Source organism: Martes martes (assembly GCF_963455335.1).
Source record: "Martes martes genome assembly, chromosome: 12".
NCBI classification, from domain to species: Eukaryota; Metazoa; Chordata; class Mammalia; order Carnivora; family Mustelidae; genus Martes; species Martes martes.
This window is the reverse complement of record NC_137900.1, coordinates 72,729,318-72,749,127: the sequence shown is the minus strand read 5'-3', so window position 1 is coordinate 72,749,127 and position 19,810 is coordinate 72,729,318. Positions and strand designations below refer to the sequence as shown.

Here is a 19,810-nt window from a genome sequence, read left to right as displayed (position 1 = left end):
TCACTGTTAAGAAAGCAGACTCTGGATCCAGATTCCTGGGTTCTAATCCTGGCTCTGTCACTTTTTAGCTGTGTGACCTTGAGGAGGTCATGCCTCTGAAGTCTCAGTTTCTTCCATCTGTAAAATGGGGATGGTAATAGTACTGATTTCCTGAGGTTATGAGGATTTAATGAGTTCATATATATATATATATAATATATATATATAAAGCATTAGAACAGAGTCTGGTCCATAGTAAGTGTTATATAAATGTACTATTATTATACTCAGATTTTGGTCTGAGCTCTACAGCCCTACCTCAGATTCTCTGAATTCCCAGGTTAAATTTGTGTGGTTCTGCAGGCTTGAACTGTTTTGAAGCCGCTGTGGTCTCACTTCCCAGGTGCTCATATTATCTGGGGCTTAAGATCTCTTGATATTTCATCTATTGGAGTTGCTGAAGGAAGAATATTTTAATATCCTTTCCATGATAAGATAATTAGTGCTCATTAAGGGCTCTTTGGAAAATACACAAGAAAGTAAAAGGGAAACCAAAATCCCACCACAAAAATATAACTACTAACTTCTCAGAACATTTCCTTTACCTCCCGCCACACAGTAGATACAATCATGTCAAACGTATGTGATTTTAGTATTTTGCTTTTTCTTTAAGAATATCTCAGGAGTGTTTCTAACTATATAGTTTTTGTTTAAAAAACCTGATTTTAGGGACGCCTGGGTGGCTCAGTTGGTTAAGCAGCCTTCGGCTCAGGTCATGATCCCAGGGTCCTGGGATCAAGTCCCACATCGGGCTCCTTGCTCAGCAGGGAGCCTGCTTCTCCCTCTGCCTCTGCCTGCCTCTCTGTCTGCCTGTGCTCACACTCTCTGACAAATAAATAAATAAAATCTTTAAAAAACAACAACAACAACAAAAAAAAAACCTGATTTTAATGGCTGCATACATTTTATTGAGTAAATCCTCCTTACTCACTTCCCAATTGTTGGTCTTATTAGATTATCCACTTTTCACTATTCTAAATGAAACTCTTATGAGCTTTTGTTATAAAGGCTTTTTCAGAATTTATTCTTATTTAGTAAAGTTCCAAAGCTGAAGTCTCAGGTCAGAAGCTGTGAACATAGGGCCATACCACCCTGAATGCACCCGATCTCGTCAGCAGAAGCTGTGAACGTTTTAAGACCAAAAGACTATTTTATTGGTTGATATGACCCAAATAAAGTAGGAGATAGTTTTTCCCCCCACTCTTTTGTAGTAATTAGTTCTTTTTCTTCATTCTCTGACGTAACAAAGTTGTGGGGGTTTTTTTGTTTGTTTTAATTTGCCTCCCCTCCCCAAGGTTCAGGTTGGTTTATTTTATTTTATTTTTAAAGATTTATTCATTTATTTTGAGAGAGAGCGTGTGCATGAGCAGGAGGGGCAGAGTGAGAGGGAGAGAGAATCTCAAGTAGATTCCACACTGAGTGTGGTGCCAGACGTGGGGCTTGATCTTAAGACCCTGAGATTAGGACCTGAGCGGAAACCAAGAATTAAACGTTTAACGAACTGCACCACTCAGGTACCCTCAGGTTCTTTTAATAGGTTCTTGGTGCTCACATGGTTGTGGGTTATGTATTCCTTCCATCTTTCATAAATGTTAGTAGAGAGTTTCTGTGTAGGCTCTTGCAGGTATTTCTTTAGTGCTAGAGCCCTTGGTTTAGTGGAGGGAAAACTGAGGAGGGGACCCTGGTGGTTCCTTTGTCCTCAGCTCTTGCAGTTCTTCCTCTGGTAATTTTTTTTCTTTTAGCTACACTTCTTGAGCTGTGCATGCAGCTCAACTAGGGTTAACCATCTGTTACCTAGATTATTTCAGGGGTCACACTTCACATGGCTGCCTTCTTCCTAGCTTGTTAAGAAAATTATTTTCAGGGCGCCTGGGTGGCTCAGGGGGTTAAAGCCTCTGCCTTCGGCTCAGGTCATGATCCCAGGGTCGTGGGATCGAGCCCCGCATCGGGCTCTCTGCTCAGTGGGGAGCCTGCTTCCCCCTCTCTCTCTGCCTGCCTCTGCCTACGTGTGATCTCTGTCTGACTGTGAAATAAATAAATAAAATCTTAAAAAAGAAAAAATTATTTTCACAGTTAACAAGCATAGTTCATAGGATGTGATAGAATCTTTTAACCTGATTCTTTTGGAAAACTTTCTTTCTCTCTCTCTTTTTTTTTAAGATTAATTTATTTATTTGAGAGAAAAACAGAGTGAGCATGAGTGGGAGGGGCAGTAGGAGAGAGAGAATGTCAAGCAGACTGAATACTGAGCATGGAGCTCCATCCTAGGACCCTGAGATCATGACCTGAGCCAAAACCAAGAGTCTTTGACAGATTGCGCCACCCGGGTGCCCTGGGGAAGCTTTCTTTTTTGTTGTTCTTTTAAAATATTAATGTATAGAGAAACTTGAGGAATTCCACCATATTAAGCTCTCGCTTTAAGTCCATAGCTTAAAAATGAATATTTTTATCTTAAGCATCTTTATGTATACAATAGCTTTTGAACTTCAACATATCTTAAAACTATATGGTATTTTTTTGTTGTTAAGACTGTTCTTTTTTTTTTTTTTAAGATTTTTATTTATTTATTTGACAGACAGAGATCACAAGTAGGCAGAGAGGCAGGCAGAGAGAGAGGATGGGAAGCAGGCTCCCCGCTGAGCAGAGAGCCCGATGCAGGGCTTGATCCCAGGACCCTGGGATCATGACCTGAGCCGAAGGTAGAGGCTTTAGCCCACTGAGCCACCCAGGTGCCCCTCTTTTTAAGATTTTTAAGTCATCTGTGCACCCATTGTGGGGCTCAAACTCACAACCCTGGGATCAAGAGTCACACGCTCCATTGATGAGCCAACCAGGCACTGTGAGACTCTTTAAATAATATTGCTACATGGATTCCTGGGTGGCTCAGTCATTAAGCGTCTGCCTTTGGCTCAGGTCGTGACCCCAGAGTCCTGGGATCGAGGCCCACATCAGGCTCCCTGCTCGGCGGGAAGCCTGTTTCTCCCTCTCCCACTCCCCCTGCTTGTGTTCCCTCTCTCTCTGTGTCTCTCTCTGTCAAATAATAATCATAACAACAACAACAACATTGCTACATATGCTGGATTTCAAATGCTTGTTTATTTCAAATCCTGATTTATCTACACAGAAGAGGAAAGTATACGTGTTTAGCACGACCACCTTCATCTTATCTGTGTTGTATCCACAGCTCTCCTGCTATATACATGTTTGCAGATTTTTGTATGATTATATGTTTATTTTCATGTGTATATATTTACAACTGTGTCTGTTATTTCGTTTAAGATCTGGACGTTGGTAGTTGGCTATGTGTTGACTGTTTCATTCAAGTGGAATGCAAGCACTGAACGCTACTTGAGAGCAGTTTCAATTCCTGTCTGGATTATATTGCTTTTTCATTTAGGTGGGTCCCTTTTTCTAAGAAAGTCTAGCTTAAGATCAGCAGAGGCTGATCCTGTGAACTGAAGTGAATTTTTTGTGTAGTGTTACATATTGCATTTAACATTCTTTAAAATGATCTTTAGAAAATGTGCTTTAATCCTTCTTTAATCTTTAATACAAATGTTATGCTTTAACATGTCTGTTTTTTAATTATATAGAATCTTCATTTTCAAAAGGTCCTTTAAAAATAAATACATCTTAAAAAGTAGGGCACCCTTGCACCACCATGGACACTTCTGAGTGTCAAACTTAAGGAGGATATAGCTAAGCAGTCAAGTGTGTGAGCAACAGTTATGGGAACCAGAGGTATTTACTGAGGATGAGAGAAGGGGACTGGGCTCTATGGGTGGAGGGAAGGAGGAGATAAAATATGGAAGCCTGTTGTAGGTATTTGAAGGACTGTCCTGTGAAAGGGCATTTTAAACAGATCTCTGTAACCATGAGGGAGAGGTGTCAGAGCAATGAGTAGCTTCAGGGAGACAGATCTGTTCAGCGTCAGGATGATCAGTGTCAGCTGCTCAAAATAATGAGTTCCCTGTTAATTGGGACTCTTTACTCTTAGCTGGGTACCTGCTAGGATATTGTAGGGTGATTTTTTTTCAGGGACTCTTGTCTCCAGGTCTTAAGCTTAGGGAAGCATTAGGTTCTCATAAATAAAAACAAAATTCAGTTATCTAGAGCAGTAATTAGCCTATCTAAAGTAGTTTTTAGAGCTGCTGGTTAAAAATCAGGGTTGATTGAAGGTCGGTCTTTGCGTAGAGTCTGATGTGGAACAAAACATTACTTTCTAAGAAGGTTTGCTGATTTGGAACCCTAAAGGAGGATGTTATATTTTAGCAAGATCCCCTGATGAGTCCGATGTGACTCATTTTGAATTTGGGGAAGGCAACGGAGGGAGACAAGCAGTCCAGGAGGTTCTAGATCAACTCAGGGAAACACAAATGCCTTATACGTAGGGGCCAAAAATGTTAGCATTTTTGCCCTCTACATTAAGGATACACTGAAGCTTTTTGTAGTGGTCTTTGGGGCCATTTCACCATTTCTTGAGAGATGGAAGTTCACCCCCAGTGGTATTTTCAGGAAATGAAGTCAGGCCCCATGACTTTAGGTTCTGTGCCTGATGCAGGTCATTTTGGTGTTAAACAAAAGGCTTGAGTTCAGGTTTGTCCTCAACACTGGTGTGCCTTAGAACAGACCTGATTCCTCAGGTGGTAGAAGCCCATTCAGGGTAGGCTGGCACATACCCAGTCCTTTAGACCACGGGCCTCAGAGCAGGGCGGGATTTAACTGAGAGGAGTCCTGAACTGAGGTTTCATTTGTCTTATGACCTTTAAAAAAATTTTATTCCCTGTGAAATAATTTTGTTAATGACATCTATGCCAAATTGTTCTGTTAGTCTACTGGTCTTTTTTTTTTTTTTTTCCCCTAGTCTAACTTCTACCTTCAGATACTGTTGCTAAGAATAAATTGAGTCTTTTAAAGACAAGCACTAGATTTTAATTTAACTAAAAATGTTAACTCTTAATAAATTTTCAGCATCCCTGGCTGGCTCATGGAGAATTCCGGTGTTCCTGGTTATTGTTTTCCTGATGTCTGTGGGCACCCTCTATGAGAAACAGAATGGAAAAGAGTCTTCTGGTAAGAAATAGGGCGTTCTGTTAATATTACTTTAAGAAGTATTTGAAAAAATAGCTTTATTGAAAAAACATGCAATGATGAAAGTGCTTTAAATCTCTTTTAAAATCTGTGGTATTTTCTGAAGAGAAAATAACATATTTAAAATATTTTAGGTTTTAAGACTGTGCCTGACTCCTCCCGCCCTTTTTTTCATTTTTTAAAGGTATAATTTAGGGGCGCCTGGGTGGCTCAGTGCGTTAAGCCTCTGCCTTTGGCTCAGGTCATGATCTCAGGGTCCTGGGATTGAGCCCCACATCGGACTCTCTGCTTAGCAGGGAGTCTGCTCCCCCCCGCCCCCACCCGCCTGCCTCTCTGCCTACTTGTGATTTCTCTCTCTCTGTCAAATAAATAAAATCTTTAAAAAATTCATATAAAATTAACGATTAACTTTCTAAATGTGGATTTTGTACATTTACATTGTTGTTCAACTACTACTTCCATCTAGTTTTAAGACATTTTACTAGGAAAACCTGTATCCATTAAGCAGCTTGCCATGAAGTTAGGTTATTTATTTGAAATCTTTTCTTTCTTTCTTTCTTTGTTTTTAAAGATTTTATTTATTTGAGAGAGAGAGAGAGAGACAGAGACGGAGAGAACACGAGCAGGGGGAGGGGCAGAAGGAGAGGGAGAAGCAGGCTCCCTGCTGATCAAGGAACCTGATGCAGGACTTGATCCCACAACCCTAGGACCGTGACCTGAGCCAAAGGCAGGTGCTTAACCTCCTGAGCGACCCAGGTGCCCAAGATCTTTTTTCTTAATGTAGGCACTTACCACTCTAAATTGTCCTCTTAGAACTGCTTTTCCATCCCATAAATTTCGTTTGTTGTGTTTCCATTTCCTTTGGGTCAAGATACTCTTTGATTTCCTTTTTGATTTCTTCTTTGACACATTGGTTAATCAGAATTGCATTGTTTAATTTCTACATCTTTATGAGTTTTCCAATTTTTTTGTTGCTTGTGCTTCTGGTGTCCAGTCTAAAAACACCGTTGCCAGTTTCAGGATTGATCTTGGGTCCTGCAGCTTTGCTGAATTTATTCATAAGCTTTAATAGTTTTTATGGCTTCTGTAGGATCATGCATATGTAAGATCGTGTCATCTGTGAAAAAAAGATAGTTTTACTACTTTCTAATTCACATGTTTTCTTTTTTGGCCTGGCTGCTCTGGCTGGAACTTTCAGTAAAAGCCGAATACACCATTTTCTCTTAAGGAGTATTTTTAAATATCCTGGTTGCAAGTGATTTATATCCAGAAACAGTTTGTTAAAGATACAGGTTTCTAATGAGTTGTAAGGTCGGGTGTGGGGTGGCCAGATATTAATGGTCCTCAGATCATCAGACTGGACCTCTCCTTATCCATCCTTGTGGAAATAGCTGTGACTGGAGAGGTCGATCTAAGCAGCACACAGTTTCTACAGCAACCGACATGTGTTCCTTCTTTCTGAGGGTTATACATAAAGTAAAAGCAAATTCCTACTTGCAGCACATTTTTCAAAAAAATTAATTTCCCTGGTATTTTGTTGTCATTAAGTTGGAGAAACAAACAAAAAAAATAAAAATCATTCAAAATCTCACTCTCCACCTAAATGTTAACTAATGCCTTAAGACTCCTATGCCTTCAGACTTTAAAACACAGGAAAACTGGCTCATAGTAAAGGTTCTCCTTTGTGATCGACATTTAAACTCTGTGTCACGAGCATCTTTCCGTGACCAGCATTCTTCTACAGCAGTACTCTTAGCCTCTCCATTGTGTGTCAGTCGCAAGGTGTTTGGTACAGTTACCTCATAGTTTTTGTTTTTGTTTTTTAATTAAGTTGCTCTTTGGTTTTTATTTTGTTTGGAAACCTTATCTCTGTGACAGTGGAAAATAAGGAAGATTTTATTTTGCTCTCTCTCTAGATTTTCTTTGCTCGGCCTGTCTTCCTGGTCACAATCTGTTGGACTCTGTGGTTCTGTATCAGACCAGTAGACGAGAACTTCCTGTTTTGACAGCTATTGTGGAAAGCTTAGTGGTTACTACTTGTTCCTCTTGGTACCTTTATCTCCTCTCCCCCCCACCCCTTTTCTGCTAATAGTGATGATTCAGATAATTCAGCTTATCCCTCACCCTTCCTCCCAGGATGGTTTTCTTTTTTTTGTTTATCTAGAAAGTCCCTTCCTTCCTTCCTTCCTTCCTTTCCTTTCCTTCCTTCCTCTGTCTCCCTTCCTCCTCCCTTCCTTCCTTACTTCTGAGATATATTTGATGTATATTATTAAATCAGTTTCAGGTGTACAACAAGGATTTGATGTTTGAACAGCACATTGAAAAGTGATTGTAAGAAATCTAGTTAACATCCGTCACCTTACATAGTTACAAAAAAGTATTTTTTTTCTTGCGATGAGAACTTTTAAGATCTCCTCTGTTGGCAACTCTCAGATATGCAGTACAGTATTATTAGCTTGCTCTAGACACCATGCTGTACGTGACATCTCTATGACTTATTTTGTAATGAAGTTTGTACTTTTTAATCCCCTTCACCCATTTTTTCCTATCTCTTACCCCAGCTCTGGCAATCACCAATCTATTCTCCATATCTGTGAGCTTAGTGTGCATTTGTGTGTGTGTGTGCATTTGTGTGTGTGTGTGTGTGTGTGTAAGTTTCCACATACAAGTGAGAGCATATGGTATTTGTCTTTCTCTGAGTTATTTCACTTAGCATAATGCCCTGAAGGTCCATCCATACTGTTACAAATGGCAGGATTTCTTCTTCTTCTTCTTCTTCCTTCTTCCTTCTTCTTCATATTCCATTGTGTACACATACCACATTTTCTTTATCCATGCATCCATCGATGGACACTTAGGTTGTCTCCGTTTCTTGGCGATTGTTAAGTGATGCTGTAATGTACACGGGGCCATATAAATCTTTTCCAGTTAGTGGTTTTGTTTTCTTTGTATAAATCCCCTGAAGTGGAATTGCCGGATCTTACGGTAGTTCGGTGTTTAATTTCTTAAGGACAGTGTTCTCATCTTGACTACTTTTGTCCAGGGCTAAGTAAGTATGTTGCTACAAGTATATGAATGATGTAGGTTAAAATGGATTTCTTGGGTGTGAATTCTAGTCCGCTATGGGGCTCCTGGATGGCACAGTCAGTTAAACCTCTGACTCTTGGTTTTGGCTCAGGTCATGATCTCATGCTTGTGAGATTGAATCCTGTGTTGGCTTTTTGCTGAGCGCAGAGTCTGATAGTTTTTCTCACCCTTTCCCTTTGCCCCTCCCTGCCTTGCTTGTTTTCTCGTTCTCTCTCTCTCTCTAAGTCTTTAAAAAAAAATTCTAGTCATCTGGTGATGGCAGCTTAGGGAGCTGTGCAGCGGGATTCTAAGACCAAGTTTTGAGCTGTGGGAGAAAAAAGGCCTTGTTTGATTCTTACCATTATTCTTTTTCATGTTTGATGATTATTTTCAGTGATAAACCCAGCATAGTGTTGTGCTGGCATGCCAGCCAGATTTCTGGTATTTGTATTCTAGACTATTACAGGGAAGGAAATCACAGGGACACAGAACACATGTTGAGAACAGATTTGGAAATGTTGGTTTTGTTTTGTTTTGTTTACTTTCATTCCAGTCTATTTCAGAATTTTTTTTTTAAGATTTATTTATTTATTGGAGAAAGAGATAGAGTGAGTGCAGGGAGGGGCAGAGGGAGAGGGAGAGAGAATCTCAAGCAGACTCCTCACTGAGCTTTGGAGCCTGACCTGGGACCAGATCCCAAAACCATGAGATCATCCCCTGAGCTGAAACCAAGACTTGGGCACTGAACTGACTGAGCCACCCAGGTGCCCCCAAATAGATTATTCTTTTTTTTTAGAAGATTGATTGATTGATTGTTTTGATAGAGAGAGAGAGACAGCGAGAGAGGGAACACAAGCAGAGGGAATAGGAGAAGGAGAAGCAGGCTCCCCGCTGAGCAGGGAGACCAATCCAGGGCTCTATCTCAGGACCCTGAGATCATGACCTGAGCCGAAGGCAGATGCTTAACGACTGAGTCATCCAGCTGCCTTGATTATTCTTGGTCTAGAGTCCTTTTACAGATTTCTAGTCTAGGTAATCTTCATCATAAAATAACCCTTTTAAACATTTTTTCCCCTAAATTTCTGAATCTTCTTGCCTCTAGAATCTTGTTTCTTTTAGGCATCAGGACCCAAACCATCTAGTCAATATCAGGACAACCTTTCGCTTGTATTATATTCAGTTCTGTCCCGTAAATGTCATTATAGTATACTTAGGCACAGGAAGGCTTTAATTCATGCCATGGCAATGTGTGCACTTATTATTTCCTTATCATTTCCAATGTCCCATTGGAGGACCTGAGTCCCACTGGATTCACAGGATTAGTGCTTTGGATCAAAGCATGAAGGTTGTTTAGTTCCTAGATCTGGAAAACTCTTCTTATGGATCATTATGGAGTTAGTTTCAGTGATTCCTTCTGAACCCAGGGGCCTTACTCTATGGTTTTCTCATAGACCTTGGGAACTTTTCCTTGGCATTTTCTGGAACTCCAAGATAATGGAGGGAAACACTGTTAAGTGCCTATTGTTTTCAAAATGTACTTTTTAATCTGTAAATAACTCCCAACCTTCCCCCCACCAAAAAACATTTGAAAGTGGATATGTCCATTTTGGTGATGAAGGCATTTAATTTTAGAGTTTAGGTAACTTGCTCACACAGGCAACTGATAGAATGAAGATTGATTAATTGATTTAAAAATTTTACTTACTTGACAGAGAGAGACAGTGAGAGAGGGAACACAGGCGGGGAGGGGGGCAGTGAGAGGGAGGAGCAGGCCTCCCACTGAGTAGGGAGCCGGATATGGGGCTTCATTCCAGGACCCCAGGATCATGTCCTGAGCCGAAGGCAGACCCTTAACGACTGAGCCACCCAGGCCCCCCCAGAACTAATATTTAAAATTGAGGGTCCTTGACCCTAAGCCTGGTGTTCTTCCCCTTCACCAGGCTCTTTGAACAAGTGTCAGTCATTCTGAAAAGGGAGTGACTGCTGATCTCTCTTGTACTCAGTTATAGTAATGAGCTCCTCAGTCTTACCTGTGGGCCCTGTTAGCCTACCACAAGTTCAGGAACTAGCTTCTCTGCCTCCTGGATCATGTCTCAGTTGGTAGAAACCTGAAGTCCAACTTCAGGGTATGCCCTTGGCTTGTGAGGAAAGAACACTCGCATTGTTAATAATTGCACCATAAGTGAGGCCCTGCTGGGCTCTTTAAACATGTTATCTTATGTAATTTTCTTAATAATCCTGTGGGATTGGTACTTATTTTACAGATGAAGAAATGGAGACTCAGAAAGCCATTTACTCTGAGTAAGTTTACACTTAGAAGTGCTTTTTCAAAAGCTAGGCAAACAGGCACCATATGTACTTGTACTACCTGGTCACCCAGTCTGACAAGTATGGGCAAGTACAACTGGGTCTGTTCCTCCAAATGCCGGGGATTGTTTATAAATGATCAGAAATACCTTGGCAGGGAAGGCTTAGTAGTTGCCTTAATCATTTGGGATAACATGTAATATGAGTGAACAAGTTTGGTCCAATTGAGCCCAAACTAGAAAAAGAAAAGGAACAAACTGAGTTTCTTATTTCTCATCTGTTACTGCCCAGTCTGACACAGTCAGTTAAATAGGCCTACAGAAATTCCTACTTGTCCATATCCGAGCCCTTGCTACTGACCCGTAGTAGAGTTAAGTGATACTAGAAGCGATTGAGGAGGCATATTTTCCACATTAGTGATGGAAACAGAAGCCTTCTTCAAAGGGAGCTTTGCATGCTGGGGAGATTTTACTTGGTATGTGGTAGAGCCCCTTCCAGTAAGTATCCTTGGATGTATTTCTGGCATCTGCCACTATCACTGTGAACAAGCACTAAGGAGATCGAGTATCTCCTCATTTAGGCTGTTCTCGAAATATATCATCCTCCGGGTATTAGAAACGTTATTCTGCCCGTTGTTGCGCTGGCCATATTAACAGACACTGTGTGAACATGTGATCAGTGTCTTACGTGCCAGACCATGTGTTTCTGTACCCTAGTGCTAGGCTGCTAATGTTAGTGGCCTGCTTGTTTGGCCTTGTGTAGATCAATGTTATTTGGGCCTGCGCCTGACCCTGGTCCTGCCCTGGGTAGACGGATACTTGAAACCTTGGATGCTCTTCCTTTTTTTGTTTATGGTTCTTAGGTCCCAAGATTATGTACCCTTGTCTGTGTGTCTATTTTTAGCTGGGGCTTCTTTTCTAGTACCGTGACTTTGCCTAGATTCTCTGTCCTGGCATTCTTGTGTGTTTATTCATCGTTTCTGCCAGAACCCTTGGGGTTTTTGAAGTGCGGGAGGATATCACTAAGGCAGAAATGATTGAAGTGCCAGTTTGATGAATAAGAACAGTTGTCAAATCTTACATCCATAATCGTCAGACACTCTGCATTTTCCCCGTGTGCTACTCTTCATTCCTTCGCGAAATTTCAGACACTCTAAAAATTTGTCTAATTAGGGGCACCTGGGTGGCTCAGTGGGTTAAGCCCCTGCCTTCGGCTCGGGTCATGATCTCAGGGTCCTGGGATCGAGCCCCACGTTGGACTCTCTGCTCAACAGGGAGCCTGCTTCCCCCTCTCCCTCTGCCTGCCTCTCTGCCTACTTGTGATCCCTTTCTCTGTCAAATAAATAAATAAAATCTTTTAAAAAAAAAATTTGTCTAATTACTTGTGCATCAGCGAGGATGATATTGCGTAGTTTTCATTGATTTTAGCTATGATTCATTGAATATTGACTGCATTATTTTAGTGATGTCAGCAAATTGGAGAGTCTTTAAGTGATAATTGTGAAGGTTTAATTAATTGGTCTTAACTTTTCCTCAAGTCTGTCAGTGCCTACTGGATGCAAGATATTTCACATAACTCTGTGGGGAGATCTTGAAATGTGTGCTGAGGGCATAAGATCTAGGAAAATGGCTGTAAAATGAAGTAGAAAGGGGATGATAGGCACGACAAATACTGTAGGAGTACTAGTGGCTTATCTCATAGTTTATACTACCAAAACCAATAGTTTTGCAATAGCTAACATTTTTTGAGCAAGCCCTTCACACCAGGCATTGTTCTGATTACTTCATATGTATCATTTCACTTAACTGCCACATGAAATAGGAATTTATATAAGCCCCATTTCATACATGAGGATTTTTTTTTTTTAAAGATTTTATTTATTTATTTGACAGACAGAGATCACAAGCAGGCAGGCAGGCAGGCAGAGAGAGAGGAGGAAGCAGGCTTCTGGCCAAGCAGAGAGCCTGATGTGGGGCTCGATCCCAGGACCTGGGATCCTGACCTGAGCCGAAGGCAGAGGCTTTAACCCACTGAGCCACCCAGGCGCCCCCATACATGAGGATTTTGAGTGACTTACCCGTGGTCATCAAGCTAGTAAGGCATAGACCTGGGATTTGAACCTGGACGGTCTCGTTTCCTCACCTGTGCTCCCAGCCATTAGGTTGCACAGGCGGAACTGCCCGGGGGCCTAGTGAATGTGAGATGCTCCGATCTCCCTCCGTTCTCCCTCTGCGTCCTTGCGTCTGTTCCCTCTTCTCATCGCAGCCTTTGTCCTGGCCTCATTGAGCTTCTTAGAGTTCTTTGAAAAGGACATTCTGCTTTTCCTTGCCTTTGAAAAGGACATTCTGTTACACCTGCTTTTTTATTAGTCTTTTGGAAAATCTTTTCTCTGCCTACCTCTGAGACACCAGCCTCTCTCATCCCCTCCAAGATTGACTTCCTGTGTCTTTTTAAAATCTGGATAACATATTGAAATGGATTATAAGGGTGGTATCTTTGACCATTCTTGTCAGGCCCTTGGAGGCCCCTCCCTGACCTCCCAAGCATGGATTAGGTTTCTTCTGTGCTCCTCAAATATGCTATGCCTGTTTTTACATGAGCTCCTCACTTACTGACTCATAACTAATAATCTAAATATCAGACTGAGCTTGGGACTTGGGTCTCAGGCTCTTATGTCAGCGTGTAGCCTAGTCGCCTGTTTGGTGAATGAGGACTTAGTGTTGAGAAATATGTCAAACTGCAGCCAAACTGAAAATCCATAGTTGAGGAGCTGTAACATTGTTACTGCAGAGCGACTTAATACAAGGGACTCATTTTTCAGAATCTCTCAAAGATGAGTCACTACTTGATTAAATTGCTTGTGAAGAGGTGGGTTTAGTAATTTAGGACCCTCGACTCATCTTTAATCTTACATCAGGGAGAACACTTCGTTTGAATTCTGACCGGAAGTCTTTTTCTGCTTCTGCTCTGTGCTCTGCTGTCCAGGCCATCAGTCATCAGGCATTTCCATCCTCTGCTCTTGAGTGGAGCCCGAGAAACCTCTCTCAGGTGCGCAGAAAGCCAAGTCCTGTCTTGTCTCTGGTGTAATCAGTTTGTTTTTGAAAATTCTCTCTGGAAGTCTAAAGAAGCACGTTAATCTGTCCAAATCTTCCTCTTTCCCCTCTGTCGTTGTCATCATGGTATTCCCTCGTGGTTATCTTTACAACCTTAATCTGGAAACTTGGGGCTTACCTTTGACCCTTCATCTTTCATTTCATTTATGGGTTCATCATCGGGTCTGGTCCACTTTGACTACTCCCTGCCTCTTAAATGCAGCCACTTTTTTTTTTCTTTTAAGATTTTTATTTATTTATTTGACAGACAGAGATCACACGTAGGCAGAGAGGTAGGCAGAGAGAGACAAAGGGGGAAGCAGGCTCCCCACTGAGCAGAGAGCCGGGGACCATGACCAGAGCCGAAGGCAGAAGCCTTAACCCACTGAGCCACCCAGGTGCCGCATGAATGCAGCCACTTTTCTGACATTTCCCCTGCTAGCTGCAGCAGACCGCGCCGTCATCTTGTCTTGCCTGTAGTATTGTTGTCACTTCTCTCTCTGTACCCACTCTTGGTCCCCTCCAATCTGCTCTTGACCAGACAGCAAGAACGATCTTTCTATATCTCAAAACTATTCATTTATTTGCAAACCTGGGGGCTGGGTGTGCTTCTGTAGGGCAACATGAGAGATCCTTGCCGTGCTGAGCCTGTCCTGTATCTTGTGTCCGTGCTGATAATCCCGAGCACAGAACTGTGCGTCAGTGTTGCAGGATGTTACCACTGGGGGAAACTGCAAAAAGGATCTCTCTGTGTCATTTCTTACAATTACACATAAAGCTACAATTATCTCAGTAATGTTTCAGTAGAAATACTATCCTATTTAAAATTCTTCACTCCTTTCCTGCTCCTTTTAGAATAAAGCCTGAAGTACTTACCATGGTCTTCTGTGACTTGCATCATCTGGCTCTTGATGTCCAGCCTGGTTTATTCGATACCAGATTCCTGCTAGCTGTGTTCCAGACACACTGACCTTCTTATACTATCTTTAACATGCTAGTGTCTTCACTTAACAGCCTTCCTACTCACTTCCTGCTGCCCCAAATGTTATTCTTTACATTCTTTTGATGAATGCCTTCTCATCCTTGGTATATTAGCTTCATTTTCTTTTCTTTTTTTGGCATTTTATTTTATTTTAATTTTAAATTCAATTTAATTAACATAGGGTATTATAGTTTCAGTGGTAGAATTTAGTGATTCATAAGTTGTATCTAACATCCAATGCTCATTCCATGGAGTGCTCTCCTTAATGCTTATCACCCATATACCTCCCCACCCACCCATCTCCCTACAGCAACCCTCAGTGTGTTTCCTATAGTGAAGAGTCTCTTATGGTTTGTCTCCCTCGCTATTTTCATCTTATTTTTCCTTCCCTTCCCCCTATGTTCATCTGTTTCGTTTCTTAAATTCCACATATGAGTGAAATCATATATTTGTCTTTCTCTGACTCATTTTGCTTAGCATAATACCCTCTAGTTCTGTCCACGTCATTGCAAATGGTAAGATTTCATTCTTTTTGATGGCTGAGTGTGTGTGTGTGTGTGTGTGTGTGTGTACCACCTCTTCTTTATCCATTCATCTGTCGATGGACATCTAGGTTCTTTCCATAGTTTGGCTATTGTGGACATTGCTGCTGTAAACATTGGGGTGCATGTGCCCCTTCAGATCACTATGTTTGTATCCTTTGGGTAAATACCTAATAGTGCAGTTGCTGCATCGTAGGGTAATTTTATTTTTAACTTTTGAGGAACCTCCATAATGTCTTCCAAAGTGACTGCATCAGTTTGCATTCCCACCAACAGTGTAGGAGGGTTCCCCTTTCTCTGCATCCTCTCCAATATCTGTCGTTTCCTGAGTTAATTTTAGCCATTCTGACAGGTGTTTTTGTGGTTTTGATTTGTATTTTTCTGATGCCAAGTGATATGGAGCATTTTTTCATGTGTCTGTTGGCCATTTTTATGTCTTCTTTGGAGAAATGTCCATGTCTTTTGCCCATTTCTTGACTGGACTATTTTCTTTTGGGTGTAAGTTCTTCATAGATTTTGGATACTAGCCCTTTATCTGACAAGACATTTGCAAATATCTTCTCCCATTCCATAGGTTGCCTTTTAGTCTTATGGACTATTTCCTTTTCTGTGCAAAAGCTTTTTATCTTGATGTCAAGTCCCAATAGTTCATTTTTGCTTTTGTTTCTCTTGCTTCTGGAGATGAATCTAGTAAGAAGTTGCTACAGCGGATGTTAAAGAGGTTGCTGCTCATGTTCTCCTCTAGGATTTTGATGGATTCCTGTCTCACATTGAGGTCTTTCATCCATTTTTAATATATTTTTGCATATGGTATAAGAGAATAGTCCATTTTCATTCTTTTGCATGTGGCTGTCCAATTTTCCCACACCATTTGTTGAAGACACTGTCTTTTTTCTGTTGTATATTCTTTCTTGCTTTGTCAAAGATCAGTTGGCCATAGAGTTAAGGGTCCATTTCTGGGTTCTCTATTCTGTTCTGTTGATCTCTGTGTCTGTTTTTTGCCAGTACAATAATACTGTCTTGATGATGACAGCTTTGTAATAGAGCTTGAAGTCTGGAATTGTGATGCCACCAGCTTTGGTTTTCTTTTTCAACATTCCTTTGGCTATCCAGGGTCTTTTCCGGTTCCATAAGAAATTTTAGGATTATTAATTCTAGCTCTGTGAAAAAAGTTTATGGTATTTTGATAGGGATTGCATTGAATGTGTCGATTGCTCTGGGTAGCATAGCATTTTAACAGTATTTGTTCTTCCAATCCATGGGCATGGAATATTTTTCCATTCTTGTGTCTTCCTCAGTTTCTTTCATGAGTGTTCGATACAGAGTACAGATCCTTTTCATCTTTGGTTAGGTATATTCCTAAGTATCTAATGGTTTTTGGTGCAATTGTAAATGGGATCAGTTCCTTGAATTCTCTTTCTTTTGCCTCATTGTTAGTGTATAGAAATGTGACTAACTTCTGTGCATTGATTTTATATCCTGCGACTTTGCTGAATTCCTGTATCAGTTCTAGCAGTTTTTTGGTGGAGTCTTTTGGGTTTTCTACATAGAGAATCATGTCATCTGTGAAGAGTTGACTTCTTCTTTGCCAATTTGGATGCCTTTTATTTCTTTTTGTTGTCTGATTCTCAGCTTCTTTTTCATTTCCTAAAGAGAAGCTATTCCTGATTCTCCAGACTAAGTCATATTTTTTTGTGTTAGGAGTTCATAAAATAGCTAGTATGTTTCCTTTACAGCAGTCACTATAGTTTGTATACATTCACACTTGTGTGGTTCTTTTCTTTTTTAAGTTTTTTTTTTTATTTTTAAGTAATCTGTGCACCCAGTGTGGGGCTCAGACTTAACAACCCTGAGACCAAGAGTAGCACACATGCTCTATCAAGTGAGCCAGCCAGGTGCCCCCCCCCTTTTAAAGGTGAATTAACAAATTATTCCCTAAGTACGGTAAGAATTTTTTTTCCTGTGTGGTTCTTTAATTCGTATCCGTCTCTTCCACTGGACTCCATGGGGGCAGGTTCTATGTCTTTATCCCTAGCATTCAATACAGTGAGTAATGAGAACATGTGAGACATGAGAGGCAGTGTCTTTTCCTCTCATCCTGTTCCCTTATTGGCGTGAAAGAAACACCTTTCATACTTAGGCCAGAAGAATAGGTCCCAACTCTTCTCTTCCCAGATCACGAGTTTGACATTCTCTTGGATTGCCTAAAAATAAACCTCTGTTAGGCATTTATTAGAGGAAGAATAGGATATGGTTGAGCAAGATGAATGCCCTTGATGGCCTGGTGAGCCATTTCAGGACCCGGCCTGCTTGTCTCTGGGAGATGGCCAGCCTTGGATTTGCTGAGTAGGTAGAATTCATTGGAGCTGAAATTCATTGGCTTTCTGAGTGCTCAAGGCTATTTTCATTGGCAGCATTCTATGTTGTTGCATTGTATATTGGCCTACCAAAAGTGATGTCCCATCTCTATGAGTGTTAATGTTCTTAGTTGTGGACAGTAGAATCCACACTAGCTAGTCTGCATAGAAAGAGATATTGGTTAGCATGTAGACTTTTTGGGAAGACCAGACAATTAAGCTTGGGTCTGACACAGGCAGAAGCAGTGCAACTGGGAAAAGTGCTCCATGACACCAAAGGACTATTTGAGCAGAGATGCCACAGCTGCCACAAAGTTAGACATCAAACAGCAGAACTTTTAGAACTTCTGCTAAGTAACTTCCTGCAGAAATACCATATATCTCCATGACTGTTTGACACCTGAGTGTCCAAATTACTGTGAATCCTACTGTGGTCTTCTATGTCTTAGACTGGTGTGTAGAAACTGCCTTATACATGGGACCTTAGCTGCAACGGAGTTTAAGGAATATAGTCTAGCTTTCCAGTCTCTTGGAGGAGGAAAGCGTGCTAGAACCTGGTATTGTGTGTGCTAGTCTGTGTTGTCTGCCATAGCAGATTAGACTGTTAACAGACAGACCTCACTGGCCAGTAAATATATTTTTTAAGGATTTTATTTATTTATTTGATAGAGAAAGCAAGAGGGCACAGGCAGGGAGATCACTGGAGGGAGAGAGAGAAACAGGCTCCCCACTGAGCAGAGAGCCCAATGGGGGGCTTGATTCTAGGACCCTGGGATCATGACCTGAGCTGAAGGCAGGCATTTAATGGCTAAGCCACCCAAGCACCCCAGTAAATGTTTTTTTTTTTTTTTGAGTTTAGTGCAAATGATTAAGCTTGGTGTACTACCTTTTAGGAACTTAACATGGGGACGTATAACATGAAACAGAGTAATATATTTTAGACTCTCAGTGGTGGATTTTGCCTGTGCTGAATAATTACTTTATCGAGCTTTATGGTTTTGCATAGTACCCATATGTTTGCCTATTTATTCATGGAATGTTCTTATCGAGGGCACTGAGTGTTAGCTGTTCCATACGGTACTGAGAGCTAGTAACGCAAAGGAGAGTAAGACAGTTTGCATTTGGGAAGCTCACAGACTTGGTGTGGCAATGTGTTTCAACAGAGACGTGCGTTCACATTAACTTGTGAAGTTAAAAAGTAAAAAAGGAGGACTCCACATTTAGATGTCCACCCTCAGCTGCGTGCACCAGTGTGAGTTCCTAAGGGAGACTGACATGCAGTGTCCAGGGACCAGATTTTTAGCAGACTTCCCTGTTGATTCTTAAGCATTCTCCCTTGGTGAGGAACCCCTGTCCCTGGATCAGTTAATAACCATTCTGTTTCATTGCTTTTGAAATCTTGGGACTGTGTTTCAGTTTGCAAAAGTTGTTTCCCACTTTGCTTTAAAAAGTTGTAAGAATACTTGCTTGTTTTCCAGGAGCAGAGTTACCGGGGCAGGTTATTTCCATGGCAGCTTCTACTCTAGCGACCTTGGCCATCTCCATTACAGGGTACGAATCCAGCCCTGATGACCCGCCCTCCGCCCAGCCTGCAGGTGACTGACCCTTTGAGGGGATATTTTCAAAATCATTCAGGAAAATGAAATGCGCTTTATAAAGGATAAACTTAAGGACATGAGCATCACAGAGTGTGATTTACTGGTCCTTCAGTTTCCTCTGATTTCTATTTTTACACTTTTCCTCCTCTCATCTTTGTTCTCCCATAATCACTTTTTTCATGCTTTTAATTATTTACCTTTTTATGTTTCTTACCTTGAATCTTTATCTTTTCCCTTTTTTTTTAAAAAATGCTTTTCTCATTTTTCTTCTGTTATTCCCACTTTCCTTTCCTTTTATTTTCGTTTTCTTGGTGCCCCATATACCTTTTCCGTATTTTTTTCCACTTCATCCTTTCCTTGTTTTCTACTTCTTTAGCTGTCAGTTCTTCTCCACTGCTCTATTTTGCTCTAACTCTTTACATTGCTTTTGTTGTTGACCCAGCTTTTTCTTTTGGTCTTCCTTTTCTCTCTTACAGTCCTCCATTTCTCTGGCATTTCTTGCTTTTCTTCTCAAAGTTTGCTTTGCATGCCTCATGCTGTTAATATATTAACTGTTTGCCCTAAAATGGGCCTGTTTGATTGTTCTGGATACCATGCTTCTACAAGATCCAGCTGGCAGATTTACATCAGCTTTAAAGTCACACTGTACTCACACAGAGTTCAAGAACGGAATGGCCTTCTCTGTGCCAAGTGGTCTCTTAGTTCCAGGGGATTTGCAGTTAAGGAATATTTTTGG

At 41.1% G+C, this 19,810-nt stretch overlaps 1 protein-coding gene across 1 annotated transcript in view; it reads left to right on the top strand.

The window, feature by feature from the left end:
• Positions 1 to 19,810, top strand: part of TMEM245 (transmembrane protein 245) — a gene marked incomplete at its 5' end in the record, with an annotated part of 96,748 nt that overhangs the window by 8,942 nt on the left and 67,996 nt on the right. Inside the window, 3 exons of the mRNA XM_080820134.1 lie at positions 3,319 to 3,436; positions 5,011 to 5,112; positions 18,955 to 19,071. Coding sequence (XP_080676260.1) covers positions 3,319 to 3,436; positions 5,011 to 5,112; positions 18,955 to 19,071 — 337 coding nt within the window. The remainder of the gene's footprint in view (positions 1 to 3,318; positions 3,437 to 5,010; positions 5,113 to 18,954; positions 19,072 to 19,810) is intronic.